This window comes from Calidris pugnax, unplaced genomic scaffold (genome assembly GCF_001431845.1).
Source record: "Calidris pugnax isolate Ruff unplaced genomic scaffold, ASM143184v1 scaffold197, whole genome shotgun sequence".
NCBI classification, from domain to species: Eukaryota; Metazoa; Chordata; class Aves; order Charadriiformes; family Scolopacidae; genus Calidris; species Calidris pugnax.
The window spans coordinates 1,856,219-1,876,779 of record NW_015090936.1 but is presented as its reverse complement, the minus strand read 5'-3'; the positions used below and the strand labels follow the sequence as shown (position 1 = coordinate 1,876,779).

Below are 20,561 nucleotides of genomic sequence, written 5' to 3'. Positions count from 1 at the left end.
AAATGCTCTGTAAATTTTAAGAGCCAGAAAGTATGAAGTAAACTTTTTTGCACACGTTATTCTACACTGTGCAATACATATGTATGCTGGTGGCATGTTGATTTGTATCTACAATTAGGAGTGGCAAGGGATTGGGGGGGTGGCACAACTAAAACCAAACGTTGTATTGATTATTTCCCATATTGATTTTTCAAAAAAAGTAGTGGAATTAGCTGAAACAAAAATAGTAATTTTAGATTTTTCTTTACAGGTTTGATCTTACTCTTCTATCTGGTATTTTATGGCTTCCTAGCAGCACTCTTCACGTTCACAATGTGGGTTATGCTTCAGACACTGAGCAGTGATATACCAAAATATCGTGACCGGATTTCTAGTCCAGGTAACAGTGTATTTATTTTTTCATAAACCTCTGTCTGGTTTAACAGCCAAGTTTCATTTGAGAGTTTATTTGAGGTGTGAACTGCCTATGGGAAACTGATTATTATTCAGTTACTTACAGGTTTCAAAGGTAAAACTTGGTGTGAGATAAGTTATATATGTTTATAGCATAAACTCAGTCAGTAGTTTTTTGTGTGTATGTGCTAGCTTTTGCTGTTTTTTCTCTTATTTTCAGTTGAATTTGCCATGTATGTACACCACAATTTTACCTGCACATCCACACAACATACCATTGTAAAAGTGGGGTTATAATTTAATCAAATTGCTTTAAAGATACTATAAACCAATAGATCTCTTGGATCAGATGGAAGGGCCACCTGTGATTAGTATTTGATACTTTGAAGAAAGTACAGAACAGCTGTGCTATGGGGGTGGTCTACTCAGGAGCACATAAGGACTATGATATGAAGGCATTTCCAGAGTTTCCATTATAGCATTAGATAGCTTTCAACCAACATGGAATGTCTGTAGATTCCAGGGGTTGTTAACTATTACGTAGGGATCCACTGAAGAGAGAGCATCCTGTTTTATGATGAAGCTAAGTCCATGTCGCATGTAGCTGCCCCTAAAAGTGGGATCTTGCTTTCTGGAACTACTGCTTCCTTTGCATCCATGCCCATCCAGTCCCACTGTTGGCTGGTTCAAGGAGCTAGATATCACAGGGAAAAAAAAACCCTGCACAAATAAAAATGAATAATAAGGTAGTTGTCTTTTTTCTTTTTTTCTTTTATTTTCTTTTCTTTCCTCCTTTTTATACTTTTTAAAGATTGATCTAAATATATCACAAAAATCTGTCATCATAGGCCCTATTTTGGTATATCTCCGTATTGGAAAAAAATTAGGGATTTTCACTCTGAAAGGTTTAAAAGATGCTTCTGCATACTTTAACTACAACAGAGAGATTAGTGTTTTCTAGCTACTGTTTTTGGAGAATGTGCAAGTATTTAATTTGTCTATGCAACTTAAATGCTTGGGCCACCTGAAAATTTTGTAAGATCTCCAATTTTATAATAACTTGGCTTAGGGGCCAAATTTATGCTTAAAACACAGTGAAACTAAATTACTATGCAATATTAATATTTTGGTGGAAGTTGGACGGCATTATTTTTAAAAATACTTTTTTCTTTTTTTTTTTAACTCCGAAGTCTTAAAATTAACCAGCATCATACAGCTGCATCAGCATTTAAGATGATACAGTAATCTTTGTGTGAGCAAGTTGCAATTGGGCCAACGTGATAAATGTCTCTGGATTCTGAACAGAATTTGTTTTGATGCAGAATTCAGGCCTTCTCTAACAAATGTCCTTTTCTTATAAGGGATTCTTGAGGATTTGTGCTGTTTTCTCAAACAAAGAATGGGCTGAATGCAGGAAAGAACAATAATAATAATAATTTTAAAAGACCTGATTATTTAAAAAAAAAAAAAAAAGGGGAAAAAAAAGAGGGTGGCTTAGTTGACTGTTTATCCTCATTTCCTTTGTGGTAGTCAGAACCTTGGTAGTTGATGGAGCTGTGGGTAGTTGTGACTTTATTCTGGAACTGAGTGACTTTTTTTTTCTCTTGTACCTCTCATAGTTCAGTATTAATTTTCCTTTGTTTTGAAAGAAGTCGTAAGGGATGTTTGTTTAAAAAAGTACATATGCCACAATTAGTTTTTAATTTAAGAATTCCCATAACATTTCAGAATGAACTTTTTTTATTAATGATGTCTTTAATTACTCATACGTAAAAGTTAATAAAATTGCTTATTTCTGTTTTAATGTTTCTCTTTAACTCTGTCATTTTTCACTTGCAGTGAAACATGTCATGTTCCTGGCTGTAAAACTTTAAATTATATAAAATATTCTACACACAAAACCTGGATGGCGTAGGTCAAAGGTTTTACTCTTGTGTTAAACATTCTTGGAAATCTCACAGTTAATTTATTTTGTAATTGATATTTGACTTGCATTGTGCACTGGGATATAATAGTATCAATCAATCCAAATGATTTAAAAACCTCTTTTTTAAATCCCTCTTGGAATTGCAGGGTAATATAATCTCTCTTACAATCTTAGATGTGATCCTAACATTGAGGCTGCTAATTCTGTTCCTCTAGAAGAGACTAAATCCTGCATCTCTCACAGTCTATGCATCAGTCCTTCAAATAGCTTTCTCTGTAGAATTTACACCATAGTCTCTAGGCAGACTGTGATCCACTGGAATTGGAGCAGTCCCTTCCTCTTAGGATGTTTTTGAAGCTCCCCTGAAGCAATAAATCTCTTCAAATTATTGTTTCCTTCATTGATGACTAGTTTAGTTACTTTGTCATATTCACTTTGAAAAAACAGCATCTAAGTCCTTCATTTACAGTATAATTCTATAGATAATAACAATCTTTTCTCCTCCAAAATCCCTTAGTATGTAAAACCCCTTCAGTGATTTTTCAGCCCTGTTACTAATTATCTTGTATTTTGCTGAATCCCAGTCCAGTGTGGAGGCCAGAAGATGATTGTAATGGTGCAAAGTCATCTGCAGTCAAAAATGGTATTTGTAGTGTCATATGGACTGTCAGTCATTAACGGCATTTAGTTGTGGCTTGCCTGGAAATAATTTAACTGCTGCTAATGCAGGAAAGAAAATTTATGATTTATTGTAAATCCTACAAAAAAACATTAAATTATATCTGGATATTTTTTTTTAATCTAAAAGATGTTTGTCTATGATAAATTTCTAGTATATGCCTTTATTATTGCCCAATTTAAAGTATTTGTAATAATTTCTGCCTTTGGATGAGAAGCTTAGTCATTTCTATAGAGGAATCCTCAGTAGACCTGGGCTGCTTATTTGCACTTCCTATATGCTTCCCAAAAGCTTACTGTGATTGACTAACTACAGCAATGTATTAAGAATCCAACATCTTATCTAAGTTGTGTTTAGATAAGACTTTATCTTCCTGCCATAATCTTATCTTCCTAAGTGTTTATTTTGTATAAAGGCAGCCTGATTTTATTCTTATTTTTTAATTTGGGGAGATGAGTTTTCTGCATTAAATTTTATTCATTTGAAAATCTAGTTTTGATTGGTTTTGCCAGAGGATAGGAAACTACATGGCATCCTAAACTGATACAATTAGTTGCTGCTGCAATAGCAACTTCTTTCCTTATACCAAATTTGATGTTGATCAAACCATTTTAATGTTAGCTTAGAATAAAACTAATCTGATAAAAAAGAGGTTGGGTTGGGGGGGGGGGGTTGTTGTTTTTTTTTTTTTATGGGTAATGGGGGGGGAAATTGTCAGCTATACTTGAAGAGACAGATGCATGGACACTCATCTGTTAATCACAACTGCAGGGTTTTTATCTGTTCTAATTATTTATATTTTAAAAAGAGTTACTTTAAGGTAGAGTGAATAACGCAAAAAAAAGAGGTTGGGTTGGGGGGGGGGGGTTGTTGTTTTTTTTTTCTTATGTGGAACTGCAGTGTCAATTGTCAGCTATACTTGAAGAGACAGATGCATGGACACTCATCTGTTAATCACAACTGCAGGGTTTTTATCTGTTCTAATTATTTATATTTTAAAAAGAGTTACTTTAAGGTAGAGTGAATAACGCAATCAATCATACATCCTTTTTTGAACAGATTTAATCTCTTCTGCAATATCTGGTGGTGTAGTGCTATTTCATCTGCTACTGAAGCTGTGATGAATAATAGTAGCATTAGGTATCTGTCTTAGTGACAACTCCTGATGGTACAAGGCCGTATGTGTTAGCAGAGAGTGTGCCTTTTGCTTTCACCTGCCACAAAAAGAATCCCTAAGATTTAACTCTGTCCCTTTCTTTACTCCTGTCCTGGGAAGAAGGTCAATTCTCCTCTATCAAGGGCCCAAACTCCATGTCAGTGTCTGCCTTTTTCATCCTTCAACACAAAGCTGGACTGCAGCATTGGGTAATCCGTGTCCGTGTTTCTCCTGCCAGTCGTGGCTCCCGGCTGAGGATTGTTCCTGTCCTGGTCCCCTCAGCCAGCGGCGGAGTGAAGCCAGCCGTAGGTCCCCCGTGCTAGCAGCCTGGAGGCAGCGCACGAGCCTTCGTAGTTACCGCAGCCTGACCAAGGTGTACGCCTTTTCAGTGACATGCGTGCAGTGGTTTAGTAAAGTTTCTTGCATTCTCCATGAAACAGATGACATCTAAGCTTTCTGTTTCATGGAGGAGGAGGAAAAGACTAACAACTAACTTGGCTTGTCTGTTTTGATGGGGAAATGTTTCGAGCCATCTTTATGCATTGTAAAGTTTTAAAAAATACCTTGTTTCTTGTGAGTTTCCATGAGATTAATACAATCATAGCTTCAGTCTATATTGCCTAAACCTTTGAAGAATAGCTTTAAGTGGAGGTTTTCTGGGTGTGCTTTGGGGTATTATTTCAATTACTTAAAACGTTTAATTTTCTGAGTATGAAAAGTGGGCAGTGAATCGGTAAAATTCTTTGATTGAAAATGATTAAGTTGCTGATTTTGCTATTCCTAATCAGTTGGGTTTGGTTTGTGAATTGCAGTTTTACATTGAATGGAATTTAAGTATTAATTCATGTCGATTTTGATAAGTGACTTCAAACAGAAATTACCTTACTGTATGGTGGAATATAGCGGTAATGTTGATGTTTCTTTACAGATAAGTATTTTCCAATTTATGAATATGGTTTCTGACTAGGGTAGAGTGGCATGGGGAAGAGAAGTTGTTTAGTTCTTTACTTGCAGTTTTTCTTTTTAAGGACTTATGATTTCACCAAAGCCAGACACTGCATTGGAATTTTACTTCAACAAGAGTGATGCCCAGTCATACGCAGAATACGTCTCTACACTTAGAAAATTTCTCGAATGTAAGTTACTTACAACTACCCAAAGTAATTCAGAAGTCTTAATGTTGAGGAAATCTAGTTTCCTTTTTTACTTGTAGTTACCAATTGCTAATGAAAACTGATGCAAGTTCAGGCTTATTCTAGACACGTGTGTTATTAAAGTGTATATTTGATAGAAAAAAGTAAGCATCAATACCTATCTCGGACAGGGATCCTGAGCATGAGGAATCGGTGAGTACGTAATGGAGAGTTTTGTGTCCTAGTCCAGTGTTTTGGTGACATGGTTGTTTAAATGCTACAAGGTGTAGAAGTTACATATGCCAAAAGAATTCAGTGTAAAATTACATAGGTGATGTAGTTGGAGGCAAAGTTTATCAAAACTTAACTGATGAGTCTTCATCTAAATGGCTTGGTAACTGAGTGAGAGTCCTTTAGTCTTAAGAATTAATTGCAATTTATTCATTTTCACCCTGATACACAGTATTTGCAGGCAGAAATATTAAAACACTGAATTTAGAGCATGGAGCTGGCAGGAATGCTACAATTAATGCGTACCTGCCTCTCCTGCAGCTCAGTGTATTCTGGGCTCTCACATGGAGGATGAACTTTCATTACCCTTCTTCCATGTTACTTCGTCCATGCTTAGCTAGGGATGGGGTGGAAGGGAGGGAAGCAAAGCCACAAAACGTGTTAAATGTGAGCATTTGTGAAGCTGTGATCTCTGTATTTGTGAAACACAAGAAAGTGAGAAACAGCATGTTAGCATAACGTCAGTTATGCTACCTGATATAAATGTAATACTAGTCATTGGAATACTTGATGTTTTCCTATGTATTTATAAAATAAACATGTGCAAGAGGAAAACTGGTTTAGTTTCCAGGTAAAAACTTGATTGCTTATATTGTAATACTTTATTAGTTTAGAAAACATAATTAGTTTATATACAGAAATTAGTGAAGTTGTGATTGTACCTGGGGATGTTGGTTGACAGCTGGCTGAATATGAGCCAGCAGTGTGTCCAGGTGGCCAAGAAGGCCAACAGCATCCTGGCCTGTGTCAGGAACAGTGTGGTGAGCAGGAGTAAGGAAGTGATCGTCCCCCTGTGCTCGGCACTGGTGAGGCCCCACCTTGAGTGCTGTGTCCAGTTTTGGGCCCCTCTCTGCAGAAAAGACATTGAGGTGCTGGAGTGGGTCCAGAAAAGGGCAATGGAGCTTGTGAGGGGTCTGGAGCACAGGTCTTATGAGTAGTGACTGAGGGAGCTGGGGTTGTTCAGCCTGGAGAAAAGGAGGCTGAGGGGAGACCTTATCACTCTCTATAGCTACCGGAAAGGAGGTTGTAAAGAGGTGGGGGTCGGTCTCTTCTCCCAAGTTACAGGCAATAGGACAAGAGGAAATGGCCTCCAGTTGTACCAGGGGAGGTTTAGATCAGACATTAGGAAAAATTTTTACACTGAAAGGGTTATCAAGCATTTGAACAGGCTTTCCAGTGAAGTGATGGAATTGTCATCCCTGGAGGTATTTAAAAGACGGGAAGACATGGTGCTTAGTGATACAGTTTAGTGCTGGTTTTTATCGGTGTTAGGTTCATGTTTGGACTAGATGATCTGAAAGATTCCTTCCAACCTAGCCAATTCTATGATTATTGGTACAATTAGAAAAGCAGGGTGGCATTATTTCTTTAGTAATAACCCTTTTTATACTTTCATTCAAGCACAGTGCCACTTCTTGATAGGCTTTGAAAAAATAAGTGATTGTTAAGATGGATATTAAACATAGTGCTCTGAAAATGGTCCTGTGAGAAAGCTCCTAGACAAGTAACAACTATAAGTTCGATGTTTATATGGGCTTCTGCAGTTTCTGGCTAATTGTATGCCTTATACCATTGACTTACAAGCTCTTTGTGTTTCATAGCATATGATGATTCAAAGCAATCCCAAAACATAAACTGTACGCCAGGAAGGATTTTTGATCAGAATGATGTTGCTGTTAAGAAGGCATGTCGATTTAACCTCTCTGAGCTTGGACAATGCTCTGGAATGGAAGATAAGACCTTTGGCTATTCGAAAGGAACTCCCTGCGTGCTTGTGAAAATGAACAGAGTAAGTGCCTACTTATTTTTTATTTTTTAATTCTTAGTGTAAGTGCTATAGTGCCACTATATGAAAGATGACTGTAGAAAAGGACTGACATAAATGTTCAGTTAGCTTCTCAAGACATTTGCATTTCTGGAAATAGTGTAATTTACTGAAATGTCTAACAATTCGTGTGTTACAGAGAGTAAAATGAAGTAAGCTTTTTGAGCATTCTAATACTTACAAGTATTTGCATTGATTACTTGCATCAAAGTATCTGAAAACCTTATATTAAGCAGTGCAGTGCTCTTCGATCTTGCTTGCTTTTCTATGTAAGAGATTCTAAACCACTGTGCAAGTAAAGTGTGTTTTACTTCATGTCTACGTTCCAGAAATGTAATTAGAATATAATGCTTTCTGTAACTCCTAAACTGTATAAGATGATGAAAACTTTACTGAGTGAATAAGTTTTTGACTTTTCAGTGATATGTTACCTCAACTGCTAACTGGTTTGGGGCATTAAAGTTGCTTGCTGAATTTAAAATAAGAAAATAGTCCTTTCTGTGGCCACTATTTGAGCTTTAACTAATCAATGCTTTAAATATTAATCCTAATCTAAAATTGTGCTTCATGTAGAAATGATACTAGATAGATTTGCTCCCTGTATGAACTGTGCCATATTAATTGGGGGGAAAATTCAAGTTCAGTCTGGAAAACTGGAAAGGGAAAGAGAGTCTAAATATTTTAACTTTCTCTCCTTTAGATAATTGGATTAAAGCCTGAAGGAGAACCACGTATACAATGTGCATCTAAGGTCAGTTCTAAATGTAAGAAATAAGTGTGTAGTTAATTTTCCTTGTGATTAGGATGAAAAGTGAGGTAATATACTGTGTCAGAACATTTATTTCACTCCCTTTCTTGTTAGACTCTGTTCTTTTTTTCTTTTTTTCATCTACTGTATGTCTAGTTTAGTTTTAATGTATTTAATTTCTTCAGTGTACTTATAAAAATACTTTTTTGTTGTTCTTCTTTCATCTTTAGATGTACTTGAGCTACCTGACTTGCTTTAGAGTTGAGGAAAAAGCATACATGTAATTTGTGGTCATGTTTGTTTATTTATTTATTTACTGTGAGTTATGTTTTATTTTCCCATTTCATAACCTATATTTTTATTTTTTCTCCATGCTGCAAGTGCACCTTAGACAATTTTATAAATGATGGGTAAGACACAGTGTGGAAACTAATGTTACTATGCAAGTAAAAATTGCCTTCAAATCAAGTATAAACTACTTATAGTAACGGCTAATCTGTGCATATTTGTTGTGTACCAATGGATTTACACAGAATGTTTTATGGCAACAATAATGATTACTTTGACTTCTGCATATTTTTCCTAGACTGCTTGGGGAGCAGTGAAAGCCTTGGTAAGTTAGTAGCTTAAGCAAGGGATGGAGCCGTGGCTTTTAGCTTCAGGTGACTGGATAAAAATGTAGGCTGGGAAATTTCAGTAATTAAGGAGGCAAAAACTGTAAGAGTTCCTGCCTTCACTCTTGGTCCCTGTGGTAGGCGTAAATTTTAATTCTTGATTTTTGTGGAACCTTTCAAAGTTTTGGTCTCCCCATGAGAGTCTGTTGCAAGTAAAGGTGCTTTCTCCTCTTATTTGAGGCTGATTTTTTTGTGTCCATGCTTAAAAAAAGTTGTTCTGTTGGAGGAATTATTTGTTACTTCAGGATAAAGCAATTAAGTTCCTTCTACTTTTACCTTGTACTCTTTCATCTTTGACTTCACTAGTTTATCGTTTTTCATCATGTGGTATCCCAAACGAGACAGAAGTTTGCCTCTAGCTGAGGTATTGTTAGTGACAATTTTTCCCTCTGTCATCGTGCTGGAAGTAACGATGTCTCTTGAGGTGAATTTGCTGTTTGTAATACATCAGATCTTTATTTTAATTGTATTAATGCTCAGATCTTTCTTTTGGTTATTTCTCAGTCTGTATTTGTATATGTGATTTCTAGAAACTCAGAGCTTTGAATTTCATGTTGCTACTTTTGCCTCCTGCTCTGTAATTTTTCACAATCATTTTAATGGGATTGAGATCCTTGATGTGTTTTGAACCACTTATGCCTTGATGCCATCAATGAATGAACTTTTACACCTCGTGAGTCCATATTGAAAACACTGAATAGGGGCCAGGACAGTCATCATCATTTCCCCCTGAAATGCCTTGTGAGGTATTGAGAACTCATGTTCAAGTGATTTATAAAATATTGATGGTAATCCTATTTTATGATAATAGTATTTCTTCAGCTTTCTTATATGGATGCTCTCTGAGACAGTGGTAAAAGCTATACTAAGCAAATCACAGATGATGCTTTTACTTATCCTCTTAGCTGACTAACAAAAGAGTAAGTTTCATAACAACTTTGTTGATTATGGTGGATATTTTTGCTATTTTTTTACCCTTTGAGATACTTGTGTTTTATCTTATGGTATGTATTTTCTTGCATCCTCTTTCTTTAAGTACGAAGTACTGCTTTTTACCATATCCAGTTAGAATTTCTCTGATCTACACAAGTGTATTGGGTTTAGATTTTAAGGTTATTAATCTCACTAGTTCTTCAGTGACTTCCAGGGAAAATATTTGTCAGGCTTTGTCACTTTGAATGCATCTATTTTATCTTATTCTATTCTTGCCCTAGCTCATCATGATTTACCTGCTTGGGAAAGCTTAAGTATTGGTTACAGTTCATTCTTCTCTGTAGACAACAAAACGGCATCAACAATTTCCATTTTCGCCTTTTGTCTATGCTTCATTTTTACAAAACTTCTCCTTTCTGTTATGCCCCTTGCTTATCGAAACTCTTAAAGGATTATGCTGTTCTTTACAATAGTTTATGAGGTCTTGTTTCCAATTCCATTTTTATTTCTTTTGATGCGTATAACCATATAGAATGTGAGTGCTGTATACAGGTCTCTTCCTCTTCCGTAATGGATAAGGTGAATGCTCACCTGGAAATAATATCATGTGGCTCTTCTAGATTGCATGGATGTGAATTTTGGTCCTTGTGTGCACACTGGAAAGACGGAGAAGGATAGCTGATGGGCTTTTGTGCATTTTGCAGACAAATTTATAATTGTGTTGCATCTGCCACTGTATTTGGATGTTCCCCAAATACTGGCTCATAACAGAAGTTGAAGCGTAGTGGTCATTTGTGCTTCTCTACTGCTTCTCTTATTCAGGGTGTTCACCTAGTCTTCAAGTAACTGATGTGTTTTGTTGCAGTGTTTTGGGTTTAGGGGGTTTTTTTTTTTCCTTCTGTGCCAGAAAATGTGGATTAAAAGAATTCAAGGTGTACTGCTAAATTTAATCCAGGTCTCACGCATTTCTGAAAGTAAACCCCACGATGGGTATTAGCTTCATAGCATATATGAGCATGTTTGTGTGGTTCATAGCACAAAAGCAACTTACTAGTAATTTCAATTTTACATCGGAAATCTCTAATATCTGAGTGACAAAGATGGATTTTGCTTGAAAGGTGATTTAATTGAGCAGAGTAGTTAGTTTTACATATGTTGAGAGCAATTTGGAGAAGTGTCTGCTTGGACTTAACACAATCTGACTTCAAAATGGAAAAAAAAATAATTTTTTTTTTAATTAAGAGGACAAGGCTGTCAAATAAAAAATAAGCCTAATAGTTTCTGTCTGTGTATCCTGACAGCCTTTGACACCTGAAACGTCATTTAAGGTTTTCACATTGAAATTTATGCTCTTCCGGCATTCTGCTGTGAGGCAATTCTTCTTTCTTCTCCCCGCAGTTTTCCTGCGGGATTTCTTAAAAATAGAAAGATTTGGGATAGATCTGTAATTTCAAAGTCAGCACACTTGATAGTTGGGGATGCTTCCTCCTTTGCCCCCCACAAAGTGGTAACTGTCATCACTGTAATTTCTGTAGATCAGGGAAGTGAGTGTTTGCAGTGTCAGACACTACTTAGAGCTGGTTCTTCCATCTACGCCCTGGAGGAACTGACCTGCTGTAGTCTTGAGGATCTCCACAAAGAGAAACAAGCCAAGAAAGGATTATGTTTCCAACAAGTTTAAAGATCTGCATTTTAGGTCTTTAGTTTGGGGCTAGAGGTGCACAATTTCATGTGCGCTGGAACATCTTGTGGTAGTATTCTTTCAAGTTAAAATTACCCTTACTGAAAATTGGTAGATTCGATGCATTATTTAACTACAGAAAAGAGCCTGAATTCCAAAATATGTATATTTCTGCTGTTTAGTGACCATCTTGACTTTGTATTAGGTATCACTTTCTAATTTACAAGAACGAAGAACAGCTGTATGAATGACACTACGTGCCTTGCTACTGTCAATACACTCAGCATCTGAGTTACTTCGCGACAGAAATCTTAGGTGCTTTACAGTTTTCACTAATGGATACTGTTCTTTTTTCTGTGCCATTTTTTCATTATTACAGACCAGTCTTGACCCAGGTTCTTTCCTTTGGTCTTTGTACATTATTTTAACATCTGCAAAATTGCTCTTTCTAAGACATGGTCTTAATAAAGACCCAGTAAGTGAGGTGGAAGTCTGTCTGTCCAGCTAAGTGGTCTGATTTTTAGACTTGCTGGCTGTCTGCCTTTGTGGAAATTGTAAATGGTAAGCAGAAAAGTGATACTCAGTAATGGACTGTTTCTTGAAGCTCTTCAACAAATGCAGCTTGTTTAGGTGTAGGGTTTTTTTTTTCAGTTGTGTAGGGGTGTTAATTAGGATTAATTAATTAAAGAAAACTGCAAACCCCACAGCAATTGCATGAGACAGGCAGTTGCATGTCGCAGAACCTCTCTGCTATTGCGTTGATAGCCTAATGCGTATATATATATGACTGCATGCATGCCTTGTTTTTAGCTGCTCCAGACCGCTCTACTCCTATTTATCTTATGTTATTCTATATTCTGATTTTTTTAACCTGTATTTCAGGGAGATATTTGAAAAATTAGTATTTTCAGCTGCATGAGCTTAAAGCAAAATGAAGAATAATGGTGAAAAGCAACGCATTTCTACTTAGCTATTAAATTTGCTAGCTTAAGGTCCAGAATACTTAATAAACATATATTGAAGAATTGCAATAATTCTGTAAGGGAACAAAAATGTGGTTATATCCTCAACAACATATTGTATGGTTTTTTGAGGGGTGAGGAGAAGGTATTCTTGAGCTGTGGTTTATTCTTTACTACTTTTTGATCTTCCTCTTTTGCTTAGTTCTGTTAATACAGTTCTCTTCTGAACTTTGTAGTATATCTTTTTAAAATTGCAGCTCTTATGTTTGGTAGTATAGAAAAAACGAAGTTACTAATGCTTTGAATTTGTGAATTCCACTGAACAAGCAGTGATATTCTGAAGATATATTTAGCGTTTTAGGGAGGTTGTTTTAGTGGCATTTCCCTTTGTCATGATAATATGTTTAATATATTACAGAAGGTCACATTAGATGTGGGCGTTTCCTAGTGGTTTGAACTTGTGGTAGTTTGACACGCTGCCAGGATACACAGTCCTGAGGAATACTGTATATAGGAACATGCGTCTGTGCATTGCTATACTGATAGCCAGTGTCTGGGGCAGCTCAATCACACATACGATTTTGCGTATCTTACAGATTGGGTGACGACTCAGGCAGAAATTAGGCAGCAACTTCATAGGTAGCTGCTTTGTATTACAAGATTTGGGATTACAGGGGAAAGTGTAGCCATAAGGCTTGCATGTGTATGTTGTTCCTCTAAGGTGGTGGTGACACACAGAAACTCTAGTAACATCACCCTTTTAAAGCTGGGATTCCTTTTAGGTAGCCTGTGTTCTAAGGCGAACTGAGCAAAGGAATACTACACTGTTGCAGGGAGGGTGCTAGAGTTCTTTGTGAAGGGTTGTATTGTTCCAAATTTGAGAGGCTTAAAAACCAGGCTTTAAACAGACATTAGTCTTTAACTTAAATACAGATGTGCTGTTGTTTCACCAAAATATACAGGCTTGCTTGTGGACAGCTGGGATTTTAACTTATAAATGAGGCTTTTTTGGTTGCTGTCAAATTATTCATTGCGGTGAATATCCTTGTTCCCTCCTCTCCTTTTCTTTGACTCATAAGAGAAACGTGAAAGCAAGCTGTTTGACTTGATTACTAATTTAGATACTGCTGTTAATAATCCTTAGCGTAGCAGGCTTGTGCAGCATGTAACTGTTTGCCAAAAATAATTTTTTTGGAAGTTATTCTAAGACTTGGGAGCTCAGTTGCCTATTTTTAGGGATCTTGCACTTTTATCATTGGGTTATAATTGTAATTTTGCATTCATTTCTATGCAAGCAGATGTTGACTTTTAATTCTGTTGCTATCTCCAATCACAGGAAGAAGGCGCGGTCGAGATAAATTATTTTCCTCCTGACGGCTTGATTGACTTAATGTACTTTCCCTACTATGGGAAAAGCTTGCATGTAAGTATGCCTTAATGATGGTCTTCGTTTTGTAAATGTTTTTTTTTTTCTATTTACATTTACAGTTACTAATATCAGATTGATCCTGAAGTTTGTATTTTGTAATGAGTTACAGTGCTTGATGAGATTTGAGATATGTTTTAGCAGACAAAGGGAATTGACCTAATGAGGAAGAGGCTGTGTACTAGCAGTGTTAAGGGTCACTGCTTTTTGGTCAATGATATCCTTTGGAATCCTTTTGAATGCAGGGAAATCAGCAAAAGTGAACTGTTCTTTGTATTACAGTACAGTTTCTCATAGTTAGTCCTTGGGGTTTATGTATAGGATATCAAGTTTAGAATTCATTATGGTATTGTTGATTATATTTCTTTGTGGCTCTGCGGTCATCTTTTCTATTTGCTCTGTTTTATGAAGAAGCACTTCAAGGTAGCAGATTTTTAATTATTATTTTTTTTTAATTTTCTTATATTTGTTTTTGCTTGCTTGCTCCATCTATCTTCATTATATTCTGACAGAAATTGTATTTATCTGATTGAAGAACACTTGAGTTTTAAGCAACCCCAAAGCTCACTATTTTATGGACACGGAATATGTTGAGTTAAAACTTCTATTTCTTCTCAAACTTGAATTTAGCTTTTTTTTAATCAAATTGTGATAACTACGTACATAAAATCCATACCTTCTATGAAATACAAAATCATATTGCCTCTTATTGACAAAGTTATTTAGTCTAATAAATGTCATCACTGTTCCCTGCTGAAGATAAAAGTACCTTCTCAACTTAAATTTATTGGATCCATAGTATACCACAGTGGGTGACTGTAATGTCCCCAAAGTGATTTTTGTACTAAATTATTACTTTACCACTTATTTTTCCATTGTACTCTATTCTTACTTGCAGAAGTTCACATAAGCTTTTTTTATCCTCACATGGCTTTTACTAATGAGGAAGGAGCTTGTTTTTCTTCAACATTTGCTTTTATGTACTTAAGGGTAGGTCTGTGTTTTCCATTTTGTTGCCAGATTTTTGAATTGGTAAATCATCAATTTTCTTAAAAACACAAGATTAGAGAAAGACTGTCAACCTGTGCTTCCAACAGGTAGAGTCAGTACATACTCTGTCCCCTCGTTGGAATGAAAGAATAGGGAAAGAGAGTGCTTCTTCCCTAAGAAATGCAAAATACAGCATCAGTAGGCCTTGAGATGTTAGGAGGTAGTTTGTACCAAAGACGGGGTGAAGAACTGCCCTGACAAAATTCTTATCTTGCTGCTATACGGATGGAAGAGGAAAGATTATGAGAGTAATGAAGTCAGGCAAAATTCAGTGCTGTTCCTTGCTTGACTTAACATGATTAAGAAAAAGTTTCACTTCTTTTTTTTAACTCTTTTTTTAAAATTTATTTATTCTTTTTTAGTTTTTGGTTCAATGTCCTTTCATATTCGCTTTGTCACGTGGGATAGGGGCTATGGTTTGAGGGATTCTTGCTCATGTGAGGCTCAATTCTGATAACATTAGTATATTGAGAAGAAGAAGAAGAGGCAGTAAGAAGAGTTGTGAGAGGTTGAGGTGTTTGTCTAGGTCTCAAGAGACTGGATTGATTTCTTGGCTATTCGACAGAATTTTAAATTGTATCAGTGTGGATATTGTTGAATTCCTTTATTCTGTAACAGAGTTAAGAGGACTTGACTGATCTTGCTGCTCTTGTACTAAAAGTAGGATCCATCAGAGTACTAATATCTACAGTTTTATGGTCCAGAAGGGTTATTTCCCTTTTGCTGCTTAGCACAATGAACCCAACTCCCTGACCTTAGAAATTATTACCTTTTTTAGATATCTGTAGTATTTAATGAGGTTCTCTTCTTCCCTTCCCCCCCCAAATTTTATATTGAATCAAAGTCCATTATAGTGTCATCTGTCCTCAAAACATCACAGAAATTTATGTACGTATTTGAAAAATCTTGGTGATGAGAGAACTGTGAGGAAAACCAGGAATTTCATTTCTGATTTTTAGAAACCTGAGTTAGTACCTCAAATGCAGTATCACCCTTAAAACCAGAGAATCTTGCGAGTGCCTTCCCTAGCTTCATTTCCCCTACCAGTTTGAAATTTATAGAAGCACAGGAAAATTCCTGATCTAGTAAAATAACCATCCAAGGAAAGCAGTTATGTCAATCTACTTCTTACTAGGACATTAAAGGTTTTAGCACGTCAGCTTCGATGCCATCATTCTATGTAAATGAGACTTCAAGTATTCTGTAGTGCTTTCTTTAGTGGAGAAGATAGCCTGAAAATAACAGAAATGTATTAAGGAGTCTCTTAAATTAATGAGAGGAAAAAAAAGCAAAACAAAACTAATCCAAAATTTTGTTCAATTACAATTGTATAATACTGTAGTGTCATATTTAGCCCACTGGCTTATATGAATTTTTACCAAAAAAAAAAAAATTTTGCTTAATCAGCAGTCAGCAGTAGTGACCTAAAAAACATACTAAATTATGGAAATACTTCATGAATATTGGATTAAATGCTGCTTTAACAGTGTATTATAAATAAGCTCTTATTTAATTCATAGGTGCTTTATGAAAGAATTCAAGTTGTCCTAATTTACTTGGACTTGAGAAATAATATAATTCTACGTTCATTCTTAAGTTTTCATTTTTATTATAGGGAATGGAGTCAATAATTGTAATTGTTCCTCCAAATATGATCGACCAGGATACTGTTAGAGTGTTCAAGGAAAGGTTTCTGTGTAAAGGTATTAAACAGATAACTCATTTTAGAATGGACCGTTGCTAAAAAAGTAAATGGGATAGTGTGGAAGGGAAGCTAGTTTACTAGTATTTGTTGAATCATGCTTCTGACAAAAATCACTTAAATTATCAGAATAAAAAACCCAAAAACAAACAGAAGAGGCAATAGAATGGATAGGAAGGAAGAACATTTCAGAGGCTGTTTCAAGTAGAATTTTCTAGAAAAATTGGACCCAATGTAATAGAGAGGGGTAAAATCATATGCCTCTTGGAGATACTGTCTTTGACCTAAATTATGTTGAATGTATTAGTTAAGAAACAGTATGAAGAGTGTATACCTGACTATCTAATCTGGGGGGGGGGAAGTCTTACCTGGGTCAGATTGGGCTTTGAAAGGTTGGGTTCTTAATTAGCTTTTTTCTTAACTGTTCTGATGGATTAAATGTTAATTTAAATGCTAACTTACTCTGGTATCTCAAATATTTTCCCCATCTTTCTGTTTACTAGGCTCACTATTTACAGCCTCTAGTGGCTGTTCAACTAGCAATTAACTCCAACAGTACCAAAGAAGAAATAGCAATTGAGTGTAAGATCCTGGGCTCGCCTAATTTAAAAAATGAAGATGATCGTGACAAGTTTCTGGGACGAATTGCCTTCAAAGTGGAGATGACTGAATAGCAGGAGTAAAAAATTCTCCACAAAGTAAACGTTGTGTTGTCTGTTTTGTATCAGTTGGACATGCCATTCTAGGATATGAGACCACCTTGGAGTGTGTTAAGGTGGCTTGTGGCGTTCAGGGTAGCATAATAATATGCTTCCAAATTGTATGTTTAAAATCCCTTGAAATAAATGCCTATCCTGCTTCTGCCTGCCCCATTGGAACAGTGTACAGACTATAGTTATGTCATAGGGACCTGTAAATAGCTGTTTTCAAACACATAATGGTGATCTTTGTTCTGTTCTAAAATGTGGTTTTATCCCCCAAGTGAGTGTCTCAAGCTTAATGTGCTGTGCTATGTAAATATTGTATTGATTTAACACTGGTTTAACTGTCATATCTCAATGCTGACACAGTTATAGGGATAAATAATAAATGGTACCTGGTTGACATAGTGATCTTTTTGTAAGAGTAAACACCTCCAACGTAAATTGTGTGTCTGGGAGAGGGTGGGTGGATGGCTGGCTGTGTGGAGATGCCTTAAATTGTAGACTGGGTGGCGTGGGAGAACTGAAATGGATTTTAGAAGTCGGTATGGTTTTCTGAAAGTAACGCTCAACTAGTACTTCCTTGTGCTTGTCACTGTGCAAGTATTGTGTACATGTAATACTTGGTATAGAGTTTGGTATTCTAGCTGAGGAATTGAATCTTTCTTCGTGTTGTTAATTGCTTGCGATATGTGGAGCACAAATAAAATCTATACAATATTTTAAAACTTTTTAGTTCAGAAATATCAATATACAACAACTTAAATTGTTTAGGGTCCTGGTAACAGTTGTACAACAGAGCTGGTTGAAAGAAATGGCCTCACTCTTGTGGGAATAGGCTTTCATTTTCCAATTAGAAATTTTTCTGAAAACCTATGTTTAAAAAAAAAAAGGATTGTCTTGATTAAACATTCATGTTTAATTTATATACTCTGTTTTGTTGCATCATTTTAACATGCTTTACGTCTTCGTCTGCTCTTTCATCTTGGATTTCCTCTGTATTTCCTCATCACCCATTTAGAAAATTGGTGTCATCACCTGCTTTATAGAAATATCCTATTGACTTGAAGTGGATTACTTGCAGTGTAACTTAAGTATTTTTATTAATTCAGTTGCTAAAGTGACTACAAATAGACTGATTTGTTCCTCACTTTAAATCAAATTGACCCATCATATTGGGTTCTAACTTCTGCAGTCTCCCTGACATGGCTTTTATATTACCCTTCCCCGGGAGGTTTTTTTCTTTGTTTTGGTCTTGGACTTTTTTTGAGCACAAGGTTCATATTCTGATGTCTTCTCAATATTAAAAGGCCACAGCAAATCAGCATTTGTGTAAATATCTGCATATTCTGCTCATTAAGCCTAAATTTGTTACTTAATGTGCTTTTATGTGGGTTTTTTTTTTTTAGTGGTTTTTAGTATTTAAACAAATTGAGTGAGTGAGTACTAAAATTCGAGATCCAGTCTTAATGCTGTGCTGTGAAAATGTTTGAGGCCAGTCTAAGCCACATTAGTGTAAAGCTTTAACACCTGTGCAAGCTTACACTGGTGCACAGTTGGAGGAAGCTGCTTTTAGTGGGACTTGAACAGTGTGTTGAACCTCATTAAAAATAGATTTATACTGATCTGATACCACTCAGCATGCTTTGTTGTTGTTGTCTACAAAAGAAAAATTGTTGTTCCTTACAATATGCAATGGGTATTTTTGTAATAATAGCATGCATTAATACTGAATAAGAATGCTCTTTGAAAATATTCCATTACTAATGTTTTAAATCATGCACTTCTAGAGCTGGAATACCTGGGTCCTTGAAGATATGACTAATTGCTTCTCTGTATATTAATACTGCCTGAAGGTATTTTAACAGTCCTGATGGAACTTAAAGTATAGATGTTGCATCTGAGAATGAAAAGGTGTAGTTTCATGTAAAAAAACTTTCACATTTGTGTTCATTTAGGACTGGTAAGAAGTTCTGGAGAAACACTCAGTTTTCAAATGAGCTGATTTTTGCAACAATTTCTCTTTCAACTTACCTATATAGACAAAGCATGAAATGGCAACTCGTCACCAGCACTTTTCAGACAGGTAGAATTCAATAAACTCCTGTTCTCCTTAGATTTTGTAGAAGTGTTTTTTTTTGTTTGTTTTTGTTTTTTTTTTTAAATTTAAGCACATAAGAATTATCAGTTGGGGGGAGGGGGGAAAGAAAACTTTGAAAGGGTTCAGCTATCAAAATTAGCATGTAAAATGTATGTAGATAGAGTCTGGTGTTAAACTATTTAATTAAGCTGAACTATTTCCTTATTTTTATTTCTGTATCTTCAAAATTTAAGTAAATGATCTAGCAGTTATTTATAAACAGGTGTATTGACTATTACGACATGAAAAAACTTCTAATTTTCTTCATGTGACATTTACAGTAAAGGTTCCTTGGACTTCATTTCTGTTTAAAGATCTAAATTTATTAAGTTGTTAACAGAAATCTGAAATGTTTAACTTTTATACTGTTAAATATGTTTTTGGCTTATTGGGTAACTTTTAGCGCCTTCGACTCTGGAACAAGGACTTTTAAACACTGTGAAATGTCCAGTTGCTGCAGGTGCTGTTTCACACCGCTGTGTAAACCTGCTTATCCAATTCAGTTGAGGCAGCTTCTACTCTTTGAGGCAGCTACTTCTCTTTGAGTTGAGCTCTTTGAGCTACTTCTCTTTGAGCTTCTGCTCTTTGAGTTGAGGCAGCTTCTACTCCACTGCCCCTGCCACCCCACCTGTGACATTCACATCCAGAGTCAAAAGGGAGGCAGAAGAGGAGATTGTTAAGAGTTTAGTTACACTGATAGTTATGGTTTTATTTATCATGCAGTAGATAAGATGATACCTTGAGGGCAGCTTATATTTAGTGCAGACCTATGATTACTTCCTGCTGGGCACATGATGCTTCTACGACAAAAGTAATTAAAACAAAGACACCCATTCCTTCTGAAATGTTCTGTAGTAGTTCCCAAGCAGTAGAGAGAAAAAGAAAAAATGTGGGTGCAAATGAAGACTGGAGGGAAGGGTTGTAGACTAAAGGAGTTGTGAATCTGTATAGACACAAAGAGTTGGGGGCAGTTGTTTTCTGTTTTGTTTTTTTTTTTTTTAATCCCCTGCACCCTGCCTCTATCAGTGGGAGATTTGGAAAGGAAAAATACATTTCTTTTGCACCAAGCCCTACAATGTTTTAAATGCAATTTAAGGCTTAACCTGATCTAACTAGATTTAGATACTAAAAGTATGTGGG

At 35.9% G+C, this 20,561-nt stretch overlaps 1 protein-coding gene across 1 annotated transcript; it reads left to right on the top strand.

The window, feature by feature from the left end:
- The first annotated feature begins 250 nt into the window (after nt 1-250).
- On the top strand, nt 251-19,397 carry ATP1B3 (ATPase, Na+/K+ transporting, beta 3 polypeptide). Its single transcript, XM_014951757.1, has 7 exons — nt 251-379; nt 5,184-5,291; nt 7,181-7,368; nt 8,105-8,155; nt 8,739-8,765; nt 13,739-13,825; nt 17,084-19,397. Exons 1-7 carry the CDS (start codon nt 313-315, stop codon nt 17,252-17,254), a joined length of 699 nt encoding a protein of 232 aa, XP_014807243.1. The 5' UTR covers nt 251-312; the 3' UTR covers nt 17,255-19,397.
- The last annotated feature ends 1,164 nt before the right edge of the window (nt 19,398-20,561 follow it).

Bases quoted from the DNA above. Each gene is read 5' to 3' on its own strand.
- ATP1B3 (XM_014951757.1), top strand. From the start codon at position 313: ATGTGGGTTATGCTTCAGACACTGAGCAGTGATATACCAAAATATCGT. The intron at 7,369-8,104 runs GTAAGTGCCTAC...TCTCTCCTTTAG, and splicing joins TGCTTGTGAAAATGAACAGA to ATAATTGGATTAAAGCCTGA. The intron at 8,766-13,738 runs GTAAGTTAGTAG...CTCCAATCACAG, and splicing joins GGGGAGCAGTGAAAGCCTTG to GAAGAAGGCGCGGTCGAGAT.